This window comes from Rhinatrema bivittatum, chromosome 8, assembly GCF_901001135.1.
Source record: "Rhinatrema bivittatum chromosome 8, aRhiBiv1.1, whole genome shotgun sequence".
In the NCBI taxonomy this organism is placed as follows: domain Eukaryota; kingdom Metazoa; phylum Chordata; class Amphibia; order Gymnophiona; family Rhinatrematidae; genus Rhinatrema; species Rhinatrema bivittatum.
The window spans coordinates 243,753,705-243,780,554 of record NC_042622.1 but is presented as its reverse complement, the minus strand read 5'-3'; the positions used below and the strand labels follow the sequence as shown (position 1 = coordinate 243,780,554).

General features: G+C 44.6%; 1 protein-coding gene across 9 annotated transcripts in view; it reads right to left on the bottom strand.

The window, feature by feature from the left end:
- LOC115098078 (kelch-like ECH-associated protein 1) overlaps window positions 1-26,850 on the bottom strand; it is a 100,391-nt gene that overhangs the window by 36,136 nt on the left and 37,405 nt on the right. For all 9 annotated transcript variants that reach the window (XM_029614388.1, XM_029614387.1, XM_029614385.1 and 6 more), the window contains 3 exons: window positions 17,693-18,706; window positions 3,549-4,225; window positions 962-1,167 (listed from right to left, as the gene is read on the bottom strand). In XM_029614388.1, the coding sequence (XP_029470248.1) occupies window positions 962-1,167; window positions 3,549-4,225; window positions 17,693-18,259 (1,450 nt within the window). In that variant the 5' untranslated portion in view covers window positions 18,260-18,706. The remainder of the gene's footprint in view (window positions 1-961; window positions 1,168-3,548; window positions 4,226-17,692; window positions 18,707-26,850) is intronic.

The following is a 26,850-nucleotide window of genomic DNA, read 5'->3' as shown; positions in this document are numbered from 1 at the left end:
TTTAGGATTTTGGCAAACCCAGGCACTGTTGGTGCTGCTGCCCCCCCCCTAGGCTGGACAACAGGGAGCAGAAGGACTAAGTCCCCTAGTTTCCTATGGCAGTTCAGGCTGTGGCAAAAAAACCCAAAACAAACAACTTTATAAATTCTGAAGGAAATTGGAAAACATTTCCATCTTTTATATTATATTATAAAAATAAAGTCACTTTATGCTATAATTACTAGTATAATTTATTTTTTTTTAATTGGGAAGAAAAGTGATCTCAGGTATCTGTACAGGGAGGAGACCTCAGGGATGGGGAGAGGAAGAGAGGAGGATCAGGACTGGAGCAAGGAGAAAGGGGGAGGAGTATGAGAAGGAAACAGAACAAGGGATGGGCAGGATTGAGAAGAGGAGGCAGAGTAAGGGAGGTTATTGGACTGAGGAAGGGTTGGGGAGTGGGTTCCAGGATCTAGGAAGAAGGGAGATGTAGGAAGGAGGTTTGAGGGTCTGGCTGATAGAATCCAAGATCAAGAGAGGGAGGATTTGAATTGCAGTGGGTGGGGAGAAGCTCGTGTGCTGCTTCTCCTTGCCTTCCCTCTTAACATCCCACCCAATACGGCATAAACACACATTAGGCACCAATCCTCACACACACACCCATACACACCCCCCCCCCCACTCCCAGCTGATACCCCTCTCATCCCACCCTCCAATGATCTCTACTCCGCCCCTCCTAATCTCCCCAGAATGATCCCCTTTTGTTCTGTCTGCTACAGGCTCTCCTGTTCCCTGAAGGAGAGGGGCTGGATCAGGACACAGAGGGCTGTTCCCTGCTCAGTGAGGTTCAGCACAGCAGGGAGGTAGCAAATCTTCAGCCAGCCTGCTGCCTCCCAGATTTCTGCTGCCCTAGGCACAGGCCTAGTGTGCGCCTATTGATATATCCAGGCCTGCACCTATCTAGTTACACAACCCTGCTTACCGGCTCCACTGCGAATGGTCTTCATGGGTGTAATCGCCTGCCACTCATCCTGTTCAGGATGGTAACACTCTACAGTGTTCCAGCGGTTCTCGCCATCAAATCCACCGACCACGTACAGAAGGTTATTGCACGCAACTACTCCAACGCCAATACGGGGCACTGACATGGCAGCCACGAATGTCCATTCATTCCTTTCAGGGTCATATCTGCCAATGCAGAAAATTGTAAGTGGCGGGGTGGGGAGGAAAATTTGGCAAGATAAAATATCAAGATACAACTGTATGGCAGTATATCAATATAGGATGAAGTGCATTCTGGTGGTTTGTGAACAACACTGGGAGTCAGTTTACAGGGATTTGCTGGCAAACTCAAGTATGACTTTGGGTCAGCCATTTCACCAATTAACATAAGAGAACCAAGATGAGAGGTAATTTCCATAAGAATGACAAAAGAATGCATAAGCATGCAGTCTCCTCAGAAACAAGTACTTTGCTTTATCCTGAAGCTTGACCATTTTTAATCAATTCTTGGCCACAAGGATCAATATACAAGGTAGCGCAGTTTATCATGGCTAGATATTTAAGTTAAAAAAACAAAAAATAGAGCTCTGAAGAAGAGATCTATATGGTCTCAAGAGCTCATTAATATCATCTTTGGATAATTTTTGTGTTGAACCAAAAAAAAAAAAATTTCACAATCTGCAAAGAATTCAGTTTTAAAGGGGGGGGGACAACTGAGTAATACAACATAACAGATGACTTTACCAACTGCGTCAATTCCTTTCTGGTAACCTTATCTCAGTCCTACTCAGTGTTTTAATGATTCAAGGTCAAATGAGAAAACTTGCATATGATGTGGTGCTCTAGGTCCCAAGATCTAGTGATGGTCTCAGCTTTTAATGTATTCCATTAGAAGATTATATGTTTCAATGAATTAAGTATTGTGATGGCTATTATATTCCCCTGGTCAATAAAAGGAGGCAGGCTAGAATGAAAGCCTGGGAAGGAGATCCAGTAAGTAAAAGGACAGATTAGGAGTCAGACTCCATCTCCTATAGGACACATGGGTTCCATAGGGGGAACCACCACCTAGGCTTTACTTCGTTGAGGGGAGGAGAGCACCCACGTGTGGTGGTAGAGAGTTTGTCAGAAGGAAGGATGGGACAGGAACAGGAAGGAGTTCTATTAGAACCAGGAGAAGAGACAGAGGAGATGGAGGTGTTGAGCAGCCCTGAGGATGAAGGACCTGAAAGACGAGTGGTGGAGACCTCCTCCAGAAGAGGATACACTCAAGAGAGTCTGCAGGTCAGGAGCTTTAGGGGAATACTGCCGTAGATGGATGTAGTTGCAGCCATAGTGAAAGTGAAGTAAAAACCCCAGCTGCAGACCATGGTGGGAGGTGGCAGTAGGGCTTGGTTCCCCTAGAACCAGGCCCATAATGCGAAAGCTAGTCCTAGACTGGAAGGAAGCAACTGCGAGCAGCAGGTATGAGAATTAAGGAAAGTGTTGTTTTATTACCTCATGATTCTGGGATTGTTGTTGTTTGATAAAGTAACACTATAGAGACTTTAAACTATTAGTAGAGCCTGGGACTATGTTTACTTAAACCCGGCTCACCAACTGGGGTAAGAGGGCCCAAATCTATAGCTGTGACACCCTGGAAGGAATAAGATAAAGTAATGCTGTAGAGACTGGCGTACCTGGCATGGGAGAATCCAAGAGAAGCTGCAGGGAGAAGTCAGGTAGTGGGACCATGGAGAAATGCCCCCAGAGACTTAAATCAGAAGCTGAAATGCTGGTTAACTAGAGAACCCCAATTGGAGTGTAATTAGGAGAGTTGCCGGTGATGCAGATTTATGACAGTATTTACGAGATTTTTCTCATTGGCATCACTAGAAGTGATGTTTCTCTGTTTTTCATTCTAAGAAATGTAATGCTCACAAAGGGTCAGATGGACAGCAGACAATCACTTTCCATATTCAGTCAAAATCTGGCCTCTGAGACCACCAGCTAAATTAATGTTAGCTACGATAATGGCTGTAAGAATCAAAAGAAAGCAGCAACGCCTGGAATAGCTGTTTCCCCCTTCTCTGGTAGGCTAAAACTGTAACAATGTCAAAATGCCTGGGACAGAAATACAAGATTGAGAAGACATGGGGGGAGGGGGGGGGAGAGAGAAGGGGAAAAGTGTTTATCTAAATATGGGAATTTATATATTTATCTACTCAAAGTGGTAGAGAATCAAAACAGAAAGACAACTGGACAAACTAAGTGGCCAACTGGACCTTAAAACTTGCTATCATCTATTATGTTACTACGAGATGATATATTCAAATACGGTATCTAATGGGAACAGATTCTTCTTGCAGATCTTCTGAATGCAACTTGCAGGGCCAAACATCTGTTTTAGGGCAATTTTATAGTTTTCTCCTTTTCTCTTTCATCCCCCAACTCAAATGAGAGCTGGCCTTTTGAGTCAGGGTGCCATGAGCCTTCCATGCTCATGGCACCCTGCCATGCTTTCCCCCTCCATGCAAGAAAAAGGGGTTAAAAGCCATAGGAATAAAGCACCCCTTTTGACTACTTACTTTTCAACACTTCGATGATGCTCGGAACCAGAGGAACCTCCTACAGCATAAATGGTATCATCGATGACTCCAACACCAACACGATTTCGAGGAATATTCATTGGTGCTTTTAAGCTCCATTGGTTTGTCATGGGATTGAAACAATCCAAAGAGCTGGAGTCTGTATTTTCATTCAGAGAGTTATTCCGGCCACCCACAGCATAGAACAGCCCCAAGACCGTACAGGCTCCAAGGCCACTTCGTGGAAGTGGCATGTCAGACAACTTGATCCACTTATCCATTTTGGGGTTGTATGCATCCATAGCGCTTCGCGAATATTGGAGGTAGCCACCAGCTACATAGATTAACTGGTTACCACGTAGCTTGGTGCGTGGAAGGGGCTTCCGAAGGGCCATCTCTTGGAAAACTTTGGACAGGTAATCTCTGCAAGAGTTTGCTTGGTTAAGGATGGGACACTCCTGAAGTTGCATCTTCAGGAACTTGGGCGGCAATGCATAGAGCTGGACTGCGTTCAGAAGGACGTGGAAGTACTGCGCCCGGCTGTCCATATCCCAGCGGATCCACTCAAGGCAAGCTTTGTAGATCTCAGACTCACAGAGCACATTCAGGCTGTCCTGGCTGATCAAGTCCAGTAGCTGACAATGGGTTAAACTAAAGAATTCCTCTACCTTAGTCACCTGTTAAAAATACATACCAGAAAGTTACCAAATTAACATTTACAAAATAGTACATATCACAACCCGAATTCTAAAATGTGTACGCATGCATGTATTATATATAGGACAATCACAAAATTAAGCAAAGCAAACACACTGCCCCTACTTCCCCAAATGCCCACACAGGATCCTACCAACCTGACCATACTTCCCACATAACACCAATACAAATCACTCCTTAGCCAGCAGTTGCCTTAACCCACCTTTCTAACACAGCAACTCATCCACCCATGAATACAGATGTGCCTTCACTAATTTATGGAAATTCAAACAATTTACTTCTGCTCTCACTCACCTGAACTGGCTGCTACCAACTGAAATCCTTGATGTGAGACACGGCCCAGCTTATATCAAGCGAGCTTATTAAATAAGTATTCTGGCCCATTGCCCTTCATACATCGAAGCACCATTACCAGTAACTTAAAAACTTAAGCTCTCTGAGCTATTGGAAGCCAGTGCCAAGAGTCCAACAGTGGAGATATTCTCATATATGGAGGCTTATCGCACACTAGCCTAGCAGCACTATTTTCTAGCATGTAAAGCTCCTGGGTAAGCTGAGCTGCTAATGCCAGACCCACTATGCCACTACTCCCTCAAATATTTCTGATGAAAAGCTAGAGTCTAAAAGAACTCTTATGCTTTTTACTTTAGCCAAGATAATGACACAACCTGGTCATCCACTGCAGGCCATACCCTATGAGTCAGTGGGGTATCAAAAACCCTTCCAACCCCTAAAATTTCTGGCTTTTGACTTGTTCATCACCAACTTGTTATTCAATAGTCATGAAGAGATTTCCCAGATACAGTGCACACACCCTAAACAGCAGAAACAATGATTACTGGTGGAGACACTTGGGCTGGCCAGCACTTTCCCACAGCCTGATGCCCAGACGGGGGCCCATGCTGCCATTCTCCCTCAGTTCATCACTGGTTTAGACTTAAACACACACTTATGTTTTCAAAAAACATGGAGGACATTTTAGCAGGTCTAACTTAAGCTGGTAGGTCTGGCAGGATAATTTTCAAAGCAGGATTTATGCACACAAATGTGCCCATTAGTTACCACAATTTTCAAAGCAGCAGGATTATAAAATTGCCACCTAATGAATGCTGTAATAGCCATAAACAAAAATTCTGTACCAAAGAAGGAAGCTAGGCATCATGAAATGTTCACACGATTACTTGCATTTTATAAAATCAATAACAATCAGTTCAGCAGACAATTAAAATAAAACTGCTATAAGGAACTTACCAAAATACAGTTACAAAAGGCAAGACAGTAATCAAGAAATTTCTCTTCTACAGAAGGACTGTTGGCTATGGTTAGGCCCTTTGCTTATATTCATTATGTACCTTTAAAAAAAAAAAAAAAAAAAAAAAGGCAAACAATATCCCAATGCTTTGGGCTTCTAGCTCATTCAGAACCACAGCTTGGATCTGAAACCATGCACAAACTACTTCAAGATTTGTTCCCCCTATTTTATTTCACCTCCAAACTTACTTTAGTCCAGTCATTGCGGTGACAGTCCTCTGCCATGCACCATGCCTCCCTCAAACCCTGGCTATCAGGTGTCACCCCTGCAGGATAGGTACTTATATTGCTGAGTGCAGTTCCTGCTCCTTTGTGGCATTTGTGGACTACACCTGCAGGACAGACCATGGATTTCCCTCTCCCCTCCCAGGGGCTGTGAAGGCTTCTTCTGCAGCGGCCCCAGCACTGGCCATTTTAAGGAACAAAAGATCTGAGAACTGAATGCAGATCCTTCCATGTCACAGTGCATAGCATTACTTCTGAGCTGACCCCCAAATGAGGAGTCATTTTAAAGTAAAGCAGAGTTGCTTACCTGTAACAGGTGTTCTCACAGGACAGCAGGATGTTAGTCCTCACATATGGGTGACATCATCAGGATGGAGCCCAATCACAGAACACTTTTGTCAAAGTTTCTAGAACTGACTGGCACCTACTGGGCATGCCCAGCATGGTACTAACCCTGCATCCAGCAGGGGTCCCCCTTCAGTCTCGTCTTATAATAGAAAGTATGTGCGAAAAATAAAGAAATCGTGAACGAACCCAACTCCGTGGGGTGGCGGGCGGGTTTCGTGAGGACTAACAACCTGCTGTCCTGTGAGAACACCTGTTACAGGTAAGCAACTCTGCTTTCTCACAGGACAAGCAGGATGGTAATCCTCACAGGGTGAATAGCGAGCTGAGGATGCCCGAGCAATGCACCAAATGCGCCCAAAGACATGCAACAGGCACAACAACAAGGGTGGATTTGGGTAGGAGGACGTCCGTAAACCTGGACAGGCCGCTGGAAGGATGTTGGGAAGTTAGATTGAAAATAAGTTGCGAAGAACAGACTGGCCAAAGATGGAATCTTGTCAGCCAGCCTTATCTAAGCAATAATGGACTGCGAATGTATGGAGAGAGCTCCAGGTAGCAGCACCGAACGGAGTTGTGCCACTGAGGTCACCATGGCCATGATAGAGTGTGCTTTCACATGGTCTTGTAGCCGAATGCCTGCTTGCTGGTAGCAAAAAGAGATACAGTCCGCCAACCAGGAGGACAGGGTCTGTTTTCCCACTGGATTACCCAATTTGATGTTATTGAAAGACAAATAATTGAGTGGACTTCCTGTGGGCAGAAGTGCGGTCTAGATAGAAGGCTAGGGCATGTTTACAATCCAAGGAATGTAGAGCCTGTTCTCCTGGGTTTGAATGGGGCCTGGGAAAGAAAGTAGGTAAGATGATGGATGGATTAAGATGAAATTCTGATACTACCTTTGGTAAAAATTTAGAGTGAGTGCGGAGCACTACCCTATCATGTAGAATTTTAGTGTAAGGCGGGTAGGTGACTAATGCCTGCAATTCTAACTCTGCGAGCGGATGTTACAACGAGAAGAAAAAGTTACTTTCCAGGTGAGATAGCGGAGATCGCAAGAGTGGAGAGGCTCAAACGGAGGTTTCATGAGCTGTCCCAAAACCACATTAAAGGTCCCAAGCTGGGGCTAGAGGGCGAAGTGGAGGTTTTAGGTGGAGCAAGCCTCTCGTGAAGCGCGAGACTAAGGGGTGTGTCGAAATAGAGACATCTCCCACGCGGTTGTAGAAAGCGGCTACCGCACTGACATGCCCCCGTATAGAGGAAGTTGAGACCTAACAGGTGCCAGAGATAGTTCAGAAACTTCGCAGTAGAACAAGTGAAGGGGTCTATGGACATGGATGTGCACCAGACCATAAACCTCTTCCATTTCGATCGATAAGGCAGTCTCGTAGAAGGCTTACGTGAAGCTACCAGGACTCTGGATACGGACTCCGAAAGGTTAGGAGGTTGGAGTGGCATAGGCACCTGTCGTTCTGAGTTATCAGAGGCGGGTCGTCCCCCAGGGGGATGCGCCGGCATACTGAGAGGTCCTGGAGGATTGGAAACCAGACCTGGTTTGGCCAATAAGGGGCTATCAGAATCATTAAGCCCTGTCCCTTCGTAACTTCAAGAGAGTCTTTGATATAAATGGAAGTGGAGGATACGCGTAGAGGAGACCGTTGGATCATGAGAGGGCAAAAGTGTCACTCGGCTGTGAGTGGCGGCTGTGAGTGAGTGAGCAGAAGTTCTGTACTTTGCGGTTGTGGATGGATGCAAAGAGGTCTATTTGTGGATACCCCCGACGTTGGAAGATTGTGTCCACTACCATGGGGTTGAGAGACTATTCGTGCAGATGAAAGGTTCGACTTAACTGGAGGCATTAGAGTGACCAACCAAGTAGGTCACTCTGAGGTACATAGAGTGGGAAAGAGCCCACGCCCATATCTGTGCAGCTTCCTGATACAGAAGGTAGGATCCCATTCCCCCTTGCTTAGAACATCATAAGAAATTGCCATGCTGGGTCAGACCAAGGGTCCATCAAGCCCAGCATCCTGTTTCCAACAGAGGCCAAACCAGGCCACAAGAACCTGGCAGTTACCCAAACACTAAGAAGAGCCCATGCTACTGATGCAATTAATAGCAGTGGCTATTCCCTAAGGGGTAGATTTTCAAAAGGGATATGCGCGTACCCCGCGAAAACCTACCCGAAACCCCCCCTGCGCGTGCCGAGCCTATTTTGCATAGGCTCGGCGGCACGCGCAAGCCCCAGGACGCGCGTAAGTCCCGGGGCTTGCATGGAGAGGCGTGCCGGGGGGCGTGGCGCGAGTGACGTTTCGGGGCGGCGCCGTGGGCGTGGTTTCAGCCCGGGGCATGGCCGCGCCCTGCGGAACAGCCCCTGGGTCGGGTGATGGCGCGCCAGCAGGCTGCTGGCGCGCGCAGATTTACATCTGCCTCCGGCAGGCGTAAATCCAGCGATAAAGGTAGGGGGGGGGGGTGGTAGGTGAGGGAAGGGCGAAAGAAAGTTCCCTCCGAGGCCGCGCCGATTTCGGAGCGGCCTCGGAGGGAACGGAGGCAGGCGGCGCGGCTCAGCGCGCACAAGCTGCCCAAAATTGGCAGCCTTGCGCGCACCGATCCCGGATTTTAATGGCTACGCGCGTATCTATTGAAATCCCGCGTACTCTTGTTCGCGCCTGGTGCGCGAAAAAAAGTACACGTTCGCGCTAAATTATAAAATCTACCCCAGTGTAAACTTGATTAATAGCAGTTAATGGACTTCTCCTCCTAGAACATATCCAAACCTTTTTTGAACACAGCTACACTAACTTCACTAACCACATCCTCTGGCAACAAATTCCAGAGCTTCATTGTGCGTTGAGAGAAAAAGATTTTTCTCCAATTAGTCTTAAAATGTGCTACTTGCTAACTTCATGGAATGCCCCCCTAATCCTTCTATTATTCTAAAGTGTAAATAACCAATTCACATCTACTCGTTCAAGACCTCTCATGATCTTAAAGACCTCTATCATATCCCCCCTCAGCCATCTCTTCTCCAAGCTGAACAGCCCTAACCTCTTCAGCCTTTCCTCATAGGGGAGCTGTTCCATCCCCTTTATCATTTTGGTTGCCCTTCTCTGTACCTTCTCCATCACAACTATATCTTTTTTGAGATGTTGATGTACCACATCACCACCTGGTTGTCAGTCTGAATCAGGATGGCCTTGTTTGAGAGGCACTCCTGAAAGACTGAGGGCATATCTGATCACCCAAAGCTCCAGGAAATTTATCTGATGTTTGGCTTCCCCTGGAGACCAGGTCCCCCGAGTCTGCAGGTCATTGACATGAGCACCCCAACCTAGGTTGGAGGCATCCGTTGTCAGGATAATTTGAGGTTCTGGAATCTGAAAGGGAAGGCCTTGAAGGAGATTAGAGAGCTTCATCCACCAGGCAAGCGACAGGCGGAGCTGCTTGGTAATGTGGACAATACTGGATCGTCTGGGACTTCAGGGTCCACTGCATGACTCTCATGGCGAGGCATGCCATCGAAGTGACAAGAACAGAGGATGCCATGTGCCCCAGCAAAATGAGGAAGTGACGAGCTGATGTGTACTCTCGAGCCTGGAGGCATTGTGCTAGGGAAATGAGAGTGCGAGTTCAATCCTGGAGGGAAGAATGCTTTCACCTGCACGGTGTCCCGGTCGGCCCCTATGAAGGATAGGGTGTGAGATGGAACTAGCTTGGACTTGGGATAGTTGATCAGAAACCCAAGATACAGCGGTTTATGGAGAGTTAGATGTAAGGAAGCCAGTGCGCCCTGAGTTGGAGCCCTTATCAGCCAATCGTAAAGATAAGGGTAGACATGGACACCTTGACACCTCAGGTAGGCTGTGACCACTACGAGGCACTTGGTAAATACTCTAGGTGCGGATGCTAGGCCGAATGGCAGTACCCAGTATTGGAAGTGTTGAGGGCAGACTAGGAAATGAAGGAATTTGCGATGAGACTGAGTGATCGAGATGTGTGTGTATGCGTCTTGAAGATCTAGAGAGCAAAACCAATCTCCTCTTTGTAGAAGAGGAAGTAGGGAGCCCAAGGTTACCATCCTGAACTTTTCCTTTTGCAGATACTTGTTTAAGGCATGCAGGTCCAGGATTGGACGAATGCCCCCTGACATTTTTTGGAATGAGGAAATACTGGGAATAGAACCCCTGCCCCTGCTGAGAAAGGGGCACTGTTTCTATCGCCCAGGATTTCAGGAGGGTTGAAACCTCCTCCTCCAGAAGAGAGGAGTGGTTGGACGATCCCCATGTTAGCCGAGGTGGGGAGACCACCGGTACAGTCAGGAAGTTGAGGTGGTAACCTTGAGCCACTACAGCGAGTACCCACTGATCTGAAGTAATCATGTGCCATATGTTGGTGAAGTGGCACAACCGACCACCGACCAGTACGGACAGTAGAGGAAGTTGGCTTATGCTCTCCAGCGATGAGTCAAAATCCAGCAGCTGGGCCCGGTGGAGGGGCTGGCTGAGTCTTCTGAGGCCTGGATTGTCTGATTTGACCTTTCTGATAAGGTCTGGAGGGGCAACCTCGAGTAGCAGGAGGATAATATCTCCGTGGCTTGAAGGACGGTCGCTTAGAGTCCCTTCTGAATGCCCTCTTTAGAGGTGGCCAGGAAATCAGAAGGTACCAACAAAAGCTGGCATAGCGTCTCATGGTGGTCTTTAAGCTGTGCTACGGTCTCCTGGATTTTGTCCCCGAAGAGATTATCTCCAGTGCAGGGTAGGTCAGCCAATTGGTCCTGTACCTCTGGTCTTAGGTCAGAGGAATTTAGCGAGGCCCACTGTCGTGCACTAATCCCCGCTGCAGACACCCTAGAGGCAGTGTCAAATGACATAGGCAGCGCGGACCTCATGCTTGCCAGCATCTAGACCCTTCTGAGCCAGGGCATTGAGTTGATCCTGAAGCTGGTTGGGTAAAGACTCAAAAATCCTGGATCTTCTTAAAAAGGTCTCTGTTATACTGGGTCATGTATAACTGGTAGGAAGCAATGCGAGAAATAAAGCATTGAGCCATGGAAAACATGACTGCCAAGGCATCAAGGAACCTCTGTTCCTTCCCTGAAGGTATGGAAGAATGAGGCTTAGAACGACGTGCCTTTTTCTGGGCCGACTCCACTACCACACAATGGTGATCCAGCTGTGGCTTTTGAAAACCAGGGGCTGTTTGTACCAGGTAGGTGGCATCTGTTTTTCGATTCACCGGTGGTACAGAGCCTGGATGTTCCCAATTCCTCTTTAGTAGGTCAATAAGAACTTCATGAACAGGTATGGACATGATCTCCTTGGGTGCATCTACAAAATGGAGCACTTCCAGCATATCTTGTGCCTGGAGTTGGAATGGAATTGTTTCAGACATTTCCTTTATAAAATGAATAAAGGGCAGGTCCTCTGGAGAAGAAGAATGTCTTCTCTCCTCAGGGGGAGATGGCTCTAAAAGTCAGTCATCAGTATCCTGGGAAGAATCATCAGTCCAAGGAGCCTAAGGTTGATCACCGGCTACCATAGGGTCTCCAGAGGGAAGAAATGGTGCTATTCTTGAAGGATCAAGCCAAGGCCCTGACGACATAGACGGTAGCACCGGATGAGGACAATGCGGCATAGGCACTGATAGAACCAGTGACATAGACGTGCGAGTCGGTGGCAAGATCCCAGACGGCCCGAGCATAGGTTCCAGTCTATGTTTCTTCGTCCTCCGATGACACAGGAATCTGGGTGGAAGGCTTTGGACTAACCGGTATCCTCAGTTCCACCGGTAGAAGGGCACTGATCAATGTATCCAGCCTGCAGAGTAGAGGTGCGAGCGTCGTGGGGATCGGGTCAGCGACCGGGGCAGGCATCGATGAAGGTTGGAAGCCCTGCAGTGCCTTTCCGATGGCCGCTTGGATCATCCGATCCAATTCCTCGCGGAAGCTTGGGGTGTGCAACCCCAGCTCCAGAGTAGGAGGCAGTACTGGCATAGCCGGAGGGTCCACCGGTGAAAGTGGAGTCGTGGCTCCCACACCAATGAAGGTGGGGGAACGCCTCAGTGTCCCAGTCCCAGAGGAGGATGGGGCCTTCTCTGGATGGGGTTTCTTTGTTGGTGGCTCTGTAGACACCGATGCCAAGGGCTTGCCTGGATCAGCGGAATGAGCCTTTCGATGACTGTATCAATGCTTTTCATGATGTTCTCCTCGGTCCTTCTCCGGAGCTGAGGAGGAAGAAGTCTATGCCTTTGGTGTAGTCTGTGCCAGGTGGGTAGCACTGGTGTGATGTCGATGGCACCGGTTCAGACTGTGTCGAAGCGCTCGATGGAGTCTGTGGCTTTGCCTGAAAAAGAAACTCCCATCTTCTCTGAGCAGGCCTTATGGCCCTTCGGTGTCATTTAGGCTCATTTGTTGCAAATTAGGACATCATGGTCAGACCCTGAACAACACAAACCCTATGCGGGTCTGTGATGGACATTGTTTGAGGACAGTTGGGGCACCGACGAAAACCTGACGCCATGGCTTCCACAAAAATTTAGCCGCAGTGCGGTCGATGGCCAGTAGGCCCCAAAGGGAAAACTCAAAGGGAATCTACCGCAAACGGGGGTAAAACCTTATCTTATGACCACGGACTATGGTATTGATAGGGGGACCCCGGATGGAGTAGAATTTTTTAAAATTTTTGAAAGAAGTTTGTGAGGAAAATTCCTGACAGGCATCTCTAGAGAGCTCCTTAACCCACGTGGCTACAGCTGTGTGGAAAAAAAAAAAAAAAAAAGATACTGAAGGGGGACCCCTGCTGGATGCGGGGGTTAGTGCCATGCTGGGCATGCCCAGTAGGTGCCAGTCAAAGTTCTAGAAACTTTGACAAAAGTGTTCTGTGATCGGGCTCCATCCTGAGGACGTCACCCATATGTGAGGACTACTATCGGAGGCCAGGCGCTGTGCCTTTGACGCCATCACAGGAGGACAGTAGGCCCTTTAAATTGAGGCCCCTACCTGCGTCTCGCTCCTTCTGCCCGCGGCCAACTCAGTCTCCGGATCTAGCTCGCGCTACCAGCGCCCTCCCATCAGGGAAAGAGCTAGAGACGACCAACCAGCCCAATCCTGTCCCCCAGCCCGCAAGACACGTGGGCTGGCCTGTAACCGCGCCCCCAGCCCTTCCGGCGGCCAGGCGCTGTGCCTTTGACGCCATCACAGGAGGACGGTAGGCCCTTTAAATTGAGGCCCCTACCTGCGGCACCGCGCGCACGAAAGAGTGCGAACTAAGGGGCCTGCCCCTTAGTGCGCCCCTTCATGCGTCCCTACGTGAGCTAGAGCGAGGCCAGAAACCCGGCCCAGACCCCACTCCTCTATCCAGACTGGCAAATGACTACGACTGCCTCAACCGGGATCCCTACCCGCAGCTCGAAAAAACTGACCGTCGACGGCAACCTTTCTGCTCTTGCAAGCTCCACTTCCTGCCCAGCTAAATCGACCTCCGAGCCACAGATTATCTCCTCCTTGAGACTAAAATGCCTGAGGACTGCACCCTCCACCATATACCAGGTCACGAACCAAATCTCTATGAATAACCTATTGCTGACTTTCTGCTCTGTACTGAAAAACTCTTGTTCCCCCCAGACAATTGCACTGTACTGTAATTACTGCACTATACTGAAACTATTGCTTTGTCCAAAAGATCTCAGCCTACGGCACCCACCTCTCCTACGCTCTCCCGTGCTATCCCTTTATACACCTCCTCCACCCCCCCCCCCCCCCGCCACTCCTCCCTTTGGATCTTTCTATCCCTCTGCCTGGCATCTATTCCCCATCTCACCATGCCCCCTCAAGCCTACTCCCCCCCCCTCCCCCCCAACTCCTACGCTATCCCCCACACTCAACACTCTTCGCATAGACCTCTTTTCCTCCACACGAACCCTCCTACCCAGCGCAAATCCCTCCTCCCCATCTCCCCCATAACCCAATTTCTTGGCCTCACCATACTATTCATCATGCTACTCAACTCCCAATCCCTCTCCAAAAAGAGTCATATCCTCAATGACCTACTCCACGACCAAAAACCTGACATATATTTGCAATAACCGAAACCTGGCTCAAGGACACCGATACTGTGATCCTGAACAAACTCCCTTTACACACATACGACATTTTCTCTCAGCCCAGACGGGGAAAAAAAAAAAAAAAAAAAAAAAAAAAAAAAAAAGGAGGTGGAGGCTTACTCCTAGTGGCCAAAAAACCTCTCAACCTCAGACCTATCAAGACCTATCCCCACCCCAAGCTTGAAGTTGACCTATTCAAATCCACCGACCTTCAAATATGCCTTGTGTACGCCCCCCCAGGCCTACTAGAACACAATCCCTCCCCCCTCATTGAACTTGTATCTAACATCAACAATGAAAAACCAGCCATTCTACTGGGAGATTTCAATCTCCACGTAGACTCCTCGCCCCATTCACCATCTTGCGAAACCATCCTAGCTGCCCTAAAGGCCCTAGGCTTCTCCCAAATTATATCCACCCCCACACACAAAGCAGGGCACATCTTAGACCTCGTATCTATCAACTCAAGCATTCAGGCCCCCTCACCACCCACATGCACCCCTGTACCGTGGTCTGACCATTCCCTTATTGAAACCCACCTCACCATAAACACCACCCCCACCGGCAACCAGCCCCAAAATAACTCACTCTTTCCGCAAACCCTGCTCATCTGAAGAGCTCACCGCAGCCCTCACCGATTCCTTAAATAAACTTGACTGCACATTCCCTGATGCTGCACTCAACTCATGGAGCAAACTCTCCCAGGACATAGCTAACACCTTATGCCCACTCATCACCCACAAACCCACTCCATCCTCTAGCAGCAAGCCCTGGTACACGACTGAACTACACCAAATGAAACTCACCCTCAGACAAAGAGAGAGAGCTTGGCGCAAAGACCCATCCTTACAGCACTCCGCATCCTACAAAACATACCTACACACATACCGCCTCACCATTCAAAAAACCAAACGTGACTATTACGCCACCAAGATACACCAGTACACATTTAATCCCAAGGTCCTTTTCTCTTACGTTACGGCCCTCACCAAACCCATCACCCCCTCTATCACTGATGATGAAGCCAGCTCCAAATGTCAAGAACTAGCTCAGTACTTCCACAACAAAATAGCCAACATACTCCTTAGGTTCCCCCATGTCAAACACTCCCTTTCACAATCAACTCCCTCAATCTCCTAAAAGTTCGCTCCACACCATCGATCTCACCTCCTCTAAGGAAATAGAGTCCATCCTCAAAAAAATCAAGCCAGCATCCCACCCATCTGATACCATACCTACCAAATCTCTCCTCTCCATTCCTAACACCATAGCAAAACCTCTAGCAGATATCCATCAACTGCTCCCTAGCGTCCGGCTCTGTTCCTGATTCCCTTAAACACGCAATAGTCAAACCCCTCAAGAAGCCAACCCTTGACCCCAAAGACCCATCAAATTACCGTCCTCTCTTGAATCTCCCCTTCATTACTAAAATCTTGGAGAAAGTAGTAAACACCCAACTGATGGACTATCTCGAAGACAACAACATCCTTCACCCCTCCCAATTTGGCTTCCGTAAAAACCTGAACACCGAAACCCTCCTACTATCACTCACAGACTCCCTCCTCACTGGTCTTGACCATGGACATAACTATCTCATTGCCTTTCTTGATATATCTGCGGCTTTCAACACGATAAGCCACAATCTACTCATCTCCCGCCTAGCAGATATAGGTATCTCCGGCATAGCCCTCCTCTGGTTCAAATCCTACCTGACAAACAGAGGTTTCTCTGTTAAACTCGGAAATCATGAATCCTCACACTTTACCCTCTCCCAAGGTTCCTCCCTTTCTTCTACCCTTTTCAACATCTACCTCCTCCCCCTCTGTCATCTCCTCACAGAACTCGGCCTCAAATTTTACATCTATGCGGACGATGTTCAGATCATCATCCCCCTACGCAAATCTTTAGCTGCCACTATAAGCTACTGGGAGGACTGCCTCACTTCCATTAACTCCCTCCTCACATCTCTGCAACTTGCCCTCAACTCGTCCAAAACTGAGCTCATACTTATCCACAACCATCAGACCCTCAAATCCCTTCCCACCAATGACCCTATGGCCCTCTCTCACCTCACAACCCTCAGTTCGAAACCTTGGCATCCTAATTGACCCATTACTGAACCTAAAAAAGCACATTAGCTCTGTACTTAAAGGTGGCTTTTATAAACTCAACATCATAAAAAAGCTCAAGCCGCTGCTCCACACGCATGACCTTAAAACGGTCATCCAAGCTACTTTGTGATCAAAGTTAGATTACTGTAACTCGCTGTACCTTGGTCTCCCCTACTCTACCATTAAACCCTTGCAGATCCTCCAAAATGCAACAACAAGGATAATTAGCAATGCTAGAAAAACAGACCACATAACCCCTATCCTCAAGGACCTGCATTGGCTTCCTATCCCATCACGCATCCTCTTCAAATCACTCACCATCATACATAAAGCTATATACAAAGATAACTCCACTTGGCTCAGTGAACCGTTCCGTCTCACACAATCCACCCGCCCCACCAGAGCAAGCCACAGATGTACTCTGCAAGTCCCACCCCTTAAGAGGGCCAGACTAACTTCAACCAGGGACCGTGCCTTCTCTATTGCAGGCCAAACCAATGGAACGCACTGCCCTCAAACCTCCGACTGGAGTCATGCCCAAACAAATTCTGAAAAATGCTAAAAACCTGGCTTTTCCACCAAGCCTTTCCAGACTAACTTTGCCACAAACATCTCTCACCCTGCAGCTATGTAAATAATTGTCTCTCATTCCCTCCACCCCAGCCTCTGTAAATAGCTCCCTTTATCACACCCCCCTCTTGTTTTTTAGCTATACCTCGGGCTCTCAGTTAGAGCCCTTTCTAATTCTTGTTTTGCTGGTTGTCCACTCCCACTCCCCGTTCAATGTACTTTCCTCCTGTTATAATGTAAACCGATATGATGTGTATTTTAATGTCTGTATAGAAAAACTGTTAAATAAATAAATACCATCCTGCTTGTCCTGTGAGAAAAAGCTTAAACTTTTTTTTTTTTTTTTTTAATTCAGGAAAAATAAACTAGAATATCCTGTAAAAGGAATGGCGAGGATTTGAGAAGCCAGTTCCAGTCTTTTGTTGGCTCAAGACAGATTGGCGGGGGAATTCAGAGGACAAACCAGCTGTCTTACCAATATGGTAAATTTTGGGCAATAGCCTACTGCAATGAAAGACAATATGTACAAAACTCTCAAGACATAAAAAAAAAAAAAAAAAAAAAAAACCAGTTTTCAAAAGAGGGCTATATGCAATTTCTTGCCTATAGCTAGAGCTCTGAATCTGATTGGCCTGTCCCATCCTTGACATTCATATTTAAAACATTAAACAGTATAAATACAATTTCTTAGGCGTACCAATATTTGAAAAAATAAAAAGTGCTGCTCCACGCAGTAATATTGCTATTAACATAAACAAAAATTACCTCGCTAAAATGTGTATTTATGTATTCTCTCCCTCTCTCGTGCAATTCTTTGCATCCAATTTGCTCCGCAAAGCTGGAAATTCCAATGACATTGCTGGCATCCAATTGCTTGATGAGGAAGTCACAGCAGGCCTTCACTACGTCATCCATCTGGTACCTCATAGCTGCCAGAAGGACATGCAAGACGCATTTCTCACTGACCGTGACCCTAGAGGTGTAGGCAAAGTCTATGAGCCTGTGCATCACTGTGGGCGAAACGCCCTGAATGGTGATCTCACGGGCATGGCACTCCTGGAAATTATTGGTGAACATCGCCTTAAAGTAGGGGCTGCAGGAGGCCAGGACAACTCTGTGGACATGGAACTCCTCGCTCTGGCCATTGTGACTCACTCGCAGAAGCACGTCACAGAGCTGGCGATCTCTGCGCAGTTCATCCAGTCTTTTGAAGGCCTTGGAAGCATGGTCCTCTATGGTATAATCCAGATAACCATATCCCTTCATGGAGGGGACAGCTATAGCCAGGCAATCATTCAGATTGGCAGGCTTATTTCTTCTCTGACATATCATTATTGAGCCTCAAACTAATAAAACCAAAAAAGAGGCTTAAAAAACAGAAGGAACCACCATCAGTATAACAGTGATGCTAGAGAAACTGGAAAAAAAAAATATATGTTTTACTTAGTTAGGCTAAATTTGCATGATTCTGAACAGCCATCCAATCTTATTTGCAACCACTGAGATTTTTGTTTAAAAGTCATTAGTTTTTTGTAATGAATACGTGCCAATGAAAAATGGCAAGCTACTGCCCCCAAATGCAAGAGCAAAATTTATGCTGAATGTCATACGGTAGGAACATGGTGTGTATGCATTTCATAGTCGCATTCCTTCTGTTTGTAGTGCTATAAAAAAGCAGAGCCCATTTGAATTCTCATGGGTCCAGGCTCGACATTTTGTAGAGATCGTCCACTGCACAGCTGCCATGGTGCCTTGAATGTATGTACACTCTTCCCAGGTCTAAACAGAACAAAAAAAAAAAAGTTAAAATGTAGATATCAAAAATAAATGTTATTATACCTAATGACAGGATCCTAACAAAAACTTTAAAAAAAGAAGGAAGTGAAAATCCATGACTGCTAGAAAATCCATGTACGCTTTTCAATTTTGACCCTATTGAAAATGATTTCGCCCTTACAGACTGAGGTCATTTTCAATAGTTTAGATGCCAGGCCCATGCTCCATCTTTCCCTGTCCCCCAGACATCTGATCAGTGAATTTGCAGAAATTATCATGCTTCCAAACAGATGGATGAAGCCAGCCCCTAAAATGCTTTTTTTTTTTTTTTTAACTGTTTGTTTAGATATTAGACATACAAAAAGAAAAATTGATAAGATGTATTAACACAGTCACACGTTGAAAAGAGCTTATACAAATTATACAGAAATGTCATGAATTTCTTAGGAAACATTCAGAGTCAGAGTCAGAGCAAGAACCTGAGAATCTGTTGCTTCCAGTTGCAGAAAATTGTTCAATATCCATCCCGGGTATCTTGGCCTGAATCCATATAAGTAGGGATTTTTAGCATCATTAAAATTAATGGATAGGCATAGAGGGGAGGGGGAAGGGGGTAGTTTCATAGTATACTGGCAATTTTGTTAGTTCAAGTGTAGCACAGCTACAATAGTATGAATGCTATTAAAAAAAAAAAGAAAAGATTTAATCATCAGTTCTAATCAGAAATCTAGGACATTATGATAAACAATTAACTGCAAGACCTGTCCAGTTGGCCCATCTCAATGATTAGAGCAGGAATCACTGTTTGATTCCAGCCTACCCTTCCCAGTTACATTTCTTGATATATATATAGACTGTTAACCCAATCAAGAGGAAAATGTGTTTTTCATACTAACAATCAGTTAGGAAGTTACATCAACAAATAATTAACCTTGATTTTAGCAACTGACTAATTTTAGCTCTAAGGTCATTGATTAAAAAACAAACAATTAAATTTCATTAAGCTTACCCACCTTTAAACAGCTTTCAATAAACAATTCAGCGTTAAGAAGCAGAGGTCCAGCAGCGAGACGGGGCTATCCAGTCTTTTGCACCAGGTGCCACATGTATGATTATCTATCTACTAGCAAGAGGTTTATGTGTGCACTCAGTGCAAAGAGCTACTGGCTGCAGGCCTCAGTGGCAGACCTAGAGGAGCTGAGGCAGACAGAGAGGTAGAGAGATGAGACTGCTCTGCTATTGTTCCTGAAGTTCCCAACTCCAATCCAATTCAATTCAGAAGTCCTTCTGTTGCTTTGGAGAAGCAAAGCTACCTGAAAGGAGACCATAGCTTGGTGTAGTGTAACTGATCCTATGTAGGGCCTGCACACCAGGTAACGCCTTATCCTCTTGCTGTAAGAATGTGTCTCCAGGGGTATACCATTACAATTGATGATTCGATTATTAGGGTCGAACGAGTAGCTGGTGGGCATGAGGATTGCTTGGTAGGGATGTGCATTCATTTCGGAGTTTCATGTGTAACTCCCAGAGACTTTATAGTACGCGTGTATTTTTAATAGCTCAAGTTATACGCACACTATCCTTTTTTTTTTTTTTTTTAAACACATACTATTCATTGGCTACCAATACAATATAGAATAGAGTATAAAATATTAACAATTATCCATAAAATCAAGTACGGAGAGCACACGGATTAGCTTAACACGCCAATTAAAATACATGTACCTCAAGAAACCTCCGCTCAGTAAATAAAGGCCTCCTTTCTAAGGCTATTCCATTGGTACAGCTTACACAAGTAAGAGAACGCACAATATCCCTTGCTAGTCCAAAGATCTGGAACTCATTACCCACAGATTTACGCCTACTACAAAACTTAAACATTTAAAAAAGAGATTAAAACCTGGCTCTTTACGAAGGCATTTAATGAATCTATGCAACTTAATCAAACACACTAACCTACATGTCTTTAAATATATATATATAAAGTTTTATTTTTAGGTACTAAACATGACATTGCAGTTTTATGTTATTTTAATGTAATGTCAATCTTACTATGTTGTTTTTTATGCCAAGATAATTTTTAATGTATTTTGTTTTATTGTGATTTTACTTTATTGTATTTTTTATTACTGTTGTAAACCATTGTGATGGCTACACCGAATGATGGTATATAAAAATCAGTAAATAAAGTTTGGGAGTTGTGCATGTAATTACAAAATGAATGAAACTAATGCACATCACTATTGCTTGGTAACTTGCCTGTCTTTTGCAAAGGTAGCAGACAGCAGAGTTGTTTACCTGTAATAAGTGATCTCTATGGACAGCAAAACAAACCGCTACACACAATGGGGTGACATCATTGATGGCACAGAGTCAGGTCATTTTTCTCTCAAAGCCCAGAAAATTCAACTTTGCTTTTTGAGCATGTGTCTCCTCAATGTTTTTTCCAAGCTATATAAATTCCCTGAGTAGGGAGGGCTTGTGTGGCTATTTGTTTTGCTATCCACAGATAACACCTGTTACAGGTAAGCAATTCTGCTTCTCCGTGGACACGCACAACAAATTGTCATGCAAGATGTGACTCCCCAACTGAAGGATGCTCTGAAGTAGTTTTGCCTTTCACTGGTTCATTTACAATCCCTCTTGTATTTTGCAGGAAGTTTACTAAATAATCAAACCAATGTTTTATTTCTTTTTAGCACTGCTTAGGCCAATACATATGAGTCCTTATCTAGACAGTAATGCTTTGTAAACTTCTGTATAGTTGACCATGTAGCAGCTTTGCAGATATCCTGGAACTGTTGCCAAACTGTGATGTTCAATCGATGCGCCCACTGCTCTGATGAGCTTTTACCATATTTGGTAATTCCAAACCCATGGTTGTAAATTAATGAGAGATACTGTGTTAACCATTTAGATGTTTGTTGCTTTTTTTTGACAGCTGAACCTCTTTAAGCTGTATCATAATGATATGAAAAGCTGGGTTGACTGAGTGTTTGAGTTTGGTCCAAGTAGAATAAGAGGGCTCTTCTGCAATCTAAGCTTTGCAATACCTGCTCTGAAGTTATGGTATGTGGCTTAAGAAAGAAAGCTGGCAGTATGATTTATAGATTCAGGTGGAATTGTGATACTACATTAGGAAGAAACTTTGGGTATGTTCTGAGGAATACTTTGTTTTTTTAAATATCTGTATATAGGATGAATAGGTTACTAAAGCTTGTAGCTCACTTACTCTTTTTGCTGATATGATTGCTATTAGAAATAAAGTTTTCCATTTCAGGAACTCTCTCTAAAAGTAGCCATTGGGTCTTTTAGAGGCAGTGTTAAGACAGTATTAAGTCCCATTAGGGAGGTGTAAGGTTGAACAGACCTTTTATGAACCTACCTACTATTGGTTGTTGCGAAAAGCTGCTCCTGCTCTCAGATGTACTCTGATTGAATTGGTTTTTAGTCCACAATCCATGAGGTGAAGAATTTTAGAAGTCTGATATATGAAAGGTTGCCCTTCTTGATGTGTGCACCAATTAGCAGATCTTCTCCATTTGAAATTATAGTATTTCCTTGTGGAAGAGTTCTGGATGCAAGCAGAATTTCATTTACTCTTTATGATAATTTAAACTGTTTAATTATGTTGCTTTCAATATGCATTCTGTTAATGTAGAGACTGAAAATTTGGTATGCAGGACCATTCCATCGAATCTGAGTTACCAGGTTCAGAATTGTTGGTAACCTTGCAAGGGTATGTGCTGCTAGTCTGATTAGCCACAGAAACCAATCATGGCCAGCTGAAGGCTATCAGGATCATTTTTCCTTTGTCCTGTCTCAACTTCAGAATGGTTTTTACTATTAGCAGTATCAGTGGGAAAGCATGCACCATGTCTTTGTTCAATGAAAATAGAAAGGTATCATTCACTTCTGCATCTTGTGATGGCCTTTTCAAAACAATACTGTGGTAGTTTGTGATTGACGGAGATGTGAATAAGTCTATTCCTGCACCAAGTTGCAAAAAGGTCCTGCAGTACGTGATCGAGATACTACCTGGGTGGTTGTAGTTGATGGCTTAATCTATCTATATGCTATTATGTTGTTCTTCCCTGGAAGATAAATTACGGAGATCAATATTTTCTATGTGGCTGTCTAGTTCCATATCGCTATGAACTCTTTGCAGAGCTGGTAAGAATCTGTTGCTCCTTGTTTGATTATATAGAATATGGCCACTTGATTGCTACAGATAAAAACTGACATTCTGTTTTTCAACCATAACTCAAACATTTTTAGAGCACTGAACATTGTTCTCATTTCTAGAAGATTGATGTGAAGCATGGATTCTTCTTGCAACCATTTCCTTTGAGTAGAGACATCGTTGCGTTTGCTCCCCATCCACAATGTAATGCATCTGTTGCTATAATTTGTAAAGTTAATGGGTGAAAGTTCTGACCACATAGCATGTTTCTCTTAATTGTCCACCATGTGAATAAATCCTTTTCTTCTTTGTTTAGCTGGATTTTGTAACTTAATGGTTGGCTTACTTGGTTTCACTTGCCCTTTAGATACTATTGCACTTGTCTCATTGTCAGTTGTGCTAATGGTGTTACATGTACTGTCAAAGCCGTGTGTCATAGTAGTCTCATGAACTTCTTGGCTATTATTCATTTCCTTGATGTCATCGACTGTGCTAAACTCTTTTCATTGGAAGATGTGCTCTCATTTTTGTCATATTTAACTGTGCGCCTATGAACTCCAAATGTTGCCTTAGCCTATATGTTATTTTTTTGTAATTGACCATGAATCAGAGGTAGTGCACTGTTGATATAAGTAGGTTTGTGCCTTCTATTGAGTCTTCGTAGGATTGGCTCAGTATTAGCCAGTTGTCTAAGTATGGATATACTAGTATGCTCAGTTTTCTCAGATAAACTGGTACAAATGGTAGACATTTGGTGAATACTCTGGGGGATGCTGTATGTCCAAAAGCTAGTACTCTGTATTGGTAATGTCGGTCTTACGGTAGATCTTAAGTATTTCTGGTAAGATCTGTTAATTGGGATGTGTGTATAGGCATCTTAAATCCAAGGATGTTAGCCAGTCCCTTTTTTGTAGGCATGGTAATATACCTATTGAATTCATCTTGAACCATTTTCTTTTTAGAAAGATATCCAAATCTGAGACCAAGTATTGAACAAAGATCACCTGTTTTTGTTTTTTTAATTAGGACATATTTTGAATAGAATCACATTCCTATTTGCAATTTGGGTACAGGTTGATCTGCTTTTGATTGAAGGAGTGATTGCAACTCTTTCTGTAGTGTAATGCTTCTGGTAAATTATTAGGTTTGCTGGTGGCAAGCCTTTGAAATATAGGAAGTATATTATTTTCAAAACCATGACTTTTTTTCCTCCAGTGATTTCTTGAAAAACTGTAGTCTTCTCTCTCCTTTCAATTCTGTTAATGGGTTTTGTTAGTTGGTTGGAATGGAGTCAAAAAGGACAGAGTGGATATCTGTGGAGGCTGGTTCCGTTGAGATCTGTTACAATTTTGTCATTTTTTTTGTGTTTGCTGATCTTGTGACTGTTGCTACTGTATGATGACTGGGCATTGCCTGTAAGAGAGGAAGGGGTTATATCTTCTTTGGGATTAGAAATGTGGACTCTTGTAAGGGTCTTGCTTGAACCTTCTCTATGTTGTAGATTCTTGGTGAGAAGAAATGAGCCTGACGAGCTGTATTTTGATTCTCTCTTTTACTGATTTCTTCATCTTATCCCCAAATAAACTGTCTTCTACACAAGGTATAGCTGCCAGTTTTTTGTGGGCATCTCTTGAGGCCTGATGCCCTTAACCATGCTAGTCTTCTTGCTGCTATTGCTGCTGCAGACACCTTTGTAGCTGTATTAAAGAAGTCAAATTGATTTGAGTCGTGTTTCACACTCATTTGTGCCTGCCATGATGTCACTGAAAGAATGTTCTTCTGGCTTTTTAAGAACTCTTGTGGAGTTTGTTTTTTTTTTTTGTAAATTTTTATTTCTTCATTGAATAACAAAACTGACATATGGACACGGTATCAACATCATGAACAATTGTGCATGCATAGACTATACATAAAAACTTATTGTCCATCCAGCCATGGTAGAATATAGAAAGGAATACAAGCCTGGAGAATATGGAATAAACCAAATATAAACAACTCGTGTCACGTCTCATTATGAACAACATGACTGTTGTCAGACACAATCAGTGAATTTTTCCCCCATTTCCTCCCCACCTGTTACCCCCCCAATCCCCCTCCCCTCCCCCCCCCCCCTTCTTTAGAATAACACCACAATCAAGTTGGGTAGCTTCAAGCCTGTTTTGTTAACCATGCTTTATACGATGCCCATACATCCCGAAATTTATGCACCCAGTCATGTCTGAGTGCCATTAAATATCCCATCTGATACAATCTATCAAGTTGCGTGAGTATATTCTTCAAAACAGGGGCGTCCGCATTTTCCACCTGAATGCTGCTTCACTCCGAGCCGCTATATTTGCAATAATAACATTTTATGCTTATCACTAAGGTTTCCTTCCACTAGGCTAAGGAGACAACCTTTAGGAGCTGGTTGCACTTCGACGCCTAGAACCTCGGTGGCAAATCTCGTAATCATAGCCCAGAAGACCTGTATCTTGGAACACTGCCACCACATATGGAAGAACGTTCCCCTCTCTCCACAGAGCCGCCAGCATTTGTCACTGATCTGGGGATTCATGCGATGCAACTTATCGGGCGAAATATACCATCTGTATAAAATTTTATACCCATTTTCTTTAATGATAGCAGAAATGGAGCTCCTGCCCGTAATCATATGACATTGGTCCCACTCAGAATCTTGAAGAACTTGACCCAAATCGGCTTCCCAATGTATCTGATAAGACCCTTTATTTTTATAACCCTTGTTAATGAGTAAATATATCTGTGATATTGGTTTAGATATTGGCCCTCGCAGAAAGACTCGAATAGTGATTTGCCCTTTGATAGTTCCCCAGGCGCATCTTCCGAGCGCAAAAAATGAATAATTTGCAGATAGGCGTACCAGTCTCCCGGGGACCCCCCATGTTTATCCAGGAGTTCATCCATGTCCAACACATTAGACCCCCTGAAAATTTGCCCAGCCTTTGTCAATCCCAGGTGCTTCCACCTCTGCGAGAAGGCTGCATCCAGACCAGGAGGAAACCCCGGGTTGCATAAAAAGGAGGTGAGATGATATATCCGTTTAGACCCAGCCAAACGGGTCCTCCATTTAACCCATATCCGCAAGACAACCTTGGTGAATGGGGTGAGAGAATTACCAATGACTTTCCCTAGATCCCTACTCCACACCCTAGACCAGGGGTCAGGAACCTTTTTGGCTGAGAGAGCCATAAACGCCACATATTTTAAAATGTAATTCCATGAGAGCCATACAATATGTTTAAAACTAAATACAAGTAAATGTGTGCATTTTATGTAAGATCACACTTTTAAAGTACAATAAGTCTCTGAAAATATTACACCAGGCCTTAAGACACCAATACATCTCCTATTAGGAAAACGGACCAAGTCAGGCTGCTATAGAGTCCTACACAGAAACTACACGCCAGCAGAAAACCTCACCTGAATCACGTGCTGTCCCTCACCTAACATAGAATAAAGAGACCAAAACGCATAACAAGAAGCATGCAGAAAAAACTGAATTGGAAACTGCAACAAGCCAGAGTCTCTGTATGCAGTGTAACAAAGGAAAAAAGAAACATCACACATCCTTATAAAACAAATCAAGAAATATAAAATCATCAGCAGTAAAACTGTACTAACAAAAAGAACATATTTCGAAACAGCTGATGAGTGGAATATCCAATAATTAAAAACTCATATAAAACATTTCCAGATACCAACAAAATATTTCAAAATAGCAGACACAAAGATCCAGTAATGAAAAATAATAAGGATACAAAATTTTTTTTGCTCTGCATACCTGGGAACGTTTGATATCCAGGTGTCCTGAGATTGTTCTGAATTAGCAGGAGGTGGGGTGGTTTGCTTGGAACTTTCTCCTCTCTCAGTCACATACCAGCGCTCTCTCTCACACTGGCTCTCAATGACACACCTATACACACATGCTCTCAGTCACTCAAAT